Consider the following 2,609-nt stretch of genomic DNA (forward strand, 5'->3'; position numbering starts at 1 on the left):
TGAAAAGGAAGTTTTGTTAGAGACAAGAAAGAAAGATCAACAAGCCCTCACTCTTATCCATGAATGTTTGGATGATGGCATGTTTGAGAAGGTGACTGATGCCACCACCTCAAAAAAAGCGTGGGAGATTTTACAAAATTCTTTTCAAAGAGTTGATAAAGTAAAGAAGAAAAACTTCAAACTCTAAGAGCTGATTTTGAAGTTTTAAAAATGAAAAAATCCGAATCCATTTTGGATTTTTGTTCAAGATTGATGGCTATTGTAAATCAACTAAGAAGACACAAGAACGAAGTCGATGATGTGCGTGCCGTAGAAAAGATCCTCTGTTCTTTAATACCTAATTTGATTATGTGGTGTGTGCTACTAAGGAATCTAAAGATCTAGATTTTATGATGGTAAAACAATTAAAAGGTTCTTTAATAGCCCATGAAGAGAAAATGAAAAGGAGAAAAGAAGAGCCACTAGAGCAACTTCCTTAAACTCATGCATCCGGATTTGAAAGTGAGAAAAGTCACAAAGGAAATGGACAATGACGAGGCCATGAAGGTCGTAGAGTCTGAGGAAGAGGAAGAAGTTATACCAATCATTTCAACAATGAAGATAAAGGTCACCCGTCATTCATAGGTCCTGGCCGTGGTCATTGAGGAGGTAGAGAATGTGGAACCTATCAAGGTACAAATAAAATGAGGTATGTCAAATCTAAAATTGAGTGTTATAATTGTCATAAATTTGGACATTACTCTTGGGAATGTCGTAATAATAATGAAGAGAAAGTTAATCTTGTTGACAACAACAAAGATGAAGATGAGTCAACAGTATTATGGACACTCAAAGAAGAAGATAAAGATGATTGCAGCTCATGGTACCTTGATAATGTAGCAAGCAATAATATGTGTGGTCAAAAATATAAATTTGTGGAGATAAAGAAGACGGTGAAAGGCAATGTGTCATTTGGAGATACATCAAAGATTCAAATTAAAGATATAGGTATAATTCTGATATCGTGTAAAGATAGTGGTCATAAATTGATTACTAATATTTATTATGTGCCAAAATTGAAAAGTAATATTCAAATTCTTGAAAAAGAATATAATATTCATATGAAAAATATGCATCTTTGTCTTAGAGATTCAAGTTGCAATTTAATTGCTAAAGATCATATGGCGAAGAATAGGTTGTTTTCTTTAAATCTTCAAACTATCGATGCAAAGTGTTTGAAGGCAAATGTGCAAGATGATTCATGGTGTTGGCATACGATATTTGGGCACTTGAACTTTGAAGCGCTCAAATCAATGGGAGACAAGAACATGGTTGATGGAATATCGTCAATCAACCGTTCAAATCAATTGTCTGAAACTTGTGTTCTTGGAAAACATATAAGGAGGAGTTTTCCAAAGGAGACTACATCAAGAACAAGTAAGCCACTTAAACTTGTAAACACTGATGTTGTGGTCCAATCGGTCCACCTTCATTTGATAAAAGAAAATACTTCTTGCTCTTTATTGATGATTTCAATAGAACGACTTGGATATACTTCTTGAAGCAAAAATCTGAAGTTTTTGTTGCCTTCAAAAATTTCAAAGCACTTGCAGTAAAAGAAAATGAAATAAAAGCATTAAGGTTTGATAGAAGAGGCAAATTGACTTAAAAAGAATTTAATGACTTTTGTCAATGTCATGGAATTCTTCGCCCTCTAGCAGTACCTTACTTGCCCCAACAAAATGGAGTTGCAGAAAGAAAGAATAGAACAATTCTTAATATGGCTAGGTGTATGTTGAAGGCGAAACATCTACCAAAAGACTTTTGGGCCGAGGATGTTTCTTGTGCAATTTATTTGAGAAACAGGTATCCAACAAAAAATGTACGAGATCAAACACCTCAAGAAGCATGGAGCGGGAGAAAGCCAAGTGTTAAGCACTTGAGAATATTTGGGATCATAGCATATGCTCGTGTTCCACATCAAGGGAGAGATAAACTTGATAATCGTAGTGTCAAGTACGTGTTTGTTGGCTATGACACGAGTTCAAAAGGCTACAAATTGTACAATCCAAGCAATAACAAGGTGGTGGTGTGTAAGACCTCAAAAATGAATTAGGTGAACTAGAGCCTAACATGTTGGTTATGATGTCTTAAGGTCCTAAATAGGTCTATTATATGATATTGAGGCAGTGTCTAAGAGTTTAGGTGCACTGGAAGTCAAACCTCAAGATCAAGACGTTCGACAACTAAGTCACCTATGTGCCTCATATGTAATTTTATGTGGTTCATGAGGTACAAGGTCTTCAAATGATTTATTATAGTGTATATAGGCAGTGTGTCAAGTTTCGTGAAGTTTGGAGGTCAAACATCCATGATGTTCGAAAGATGTGCCTTGAAAAGACCTTGTGTGTCTAAGTATGTTTCATCGAGTTTTACGTTTTTGTCTTGGATGAAATTTATTTGAGAGGTCCTAAACTTGTATACGATAATGTTTGTGTTGGAAACATCCGGGAAAGCATCCCCAAGGACCAACCAAGGGTCCTTGAGGAAGGACCCAAAATAGGTGCCAAGGCTGCCCAAGATAGCCCAAACCACGGAGGCAGTCGACGCCCGGTGGCTCAATCGACGCC

General features: G+C 36.3%; 1 protein-coding gene across 1 annotated transcript; it reads left to right on the forward strand.

Moving 5' to 3' along the window:
- The first annotated feature begins 683 nt into the window (after positions 1-683).
- Positions 684-2,095, forward strand: LOC138338519 (uncharacterized). The gene is made up of 3 exons (XM_069289487.1): positions 684-987; positions 1,156-1,416; positions 1,701-2,095. The coding sequence occupies exons 1-3, from the start codon at positions 684-686 to the stop codon at positions 2,093-2,095; spliced, it is 960 nt and encodes a 319-aa protein (XP_069145588.1).
- The last annotated feature ends 514 nt before the right edge of the window (positions 2,096-2,609 follow it).

This window comes from Solanum lycopersicum, chromosome 9 (assembly GCF_036512215.1).
Source record: "Solanum lycopersicum chromosome 9, SLM_r2.1".
Classification (NCBI taxonomy): Eukaryota; Viridiplantae; Streptophyta; class Magnoliopsida; order Solanales; family Solanaceae; genus Solanum; species Solanum lycopersicum.

Bases quoted from the DNA above. Each gene is read 5' to 3' on its own strand.
- LOC138338519 (XM_069289487.1), top strand. From the start codon at position 684: ATGAGGTATGTCAAATCTAAAATTGAGTGTTATAATTGTCATAAATTT. The intron at 988-1,155 runs GTATAATTCTGA...TAATTGCTAAAG, and splicing joins GATTCAAATTAAAGATATAG to ATCATATGGCGAAGAATAGG. The intron at 1,417-1,700 runs GTAAGCCACTTA...GCCCTCTAGCAG, and splicing joins GGAGACTACATCAAGAACAA to TACCTTACTTGCCCCAACAA.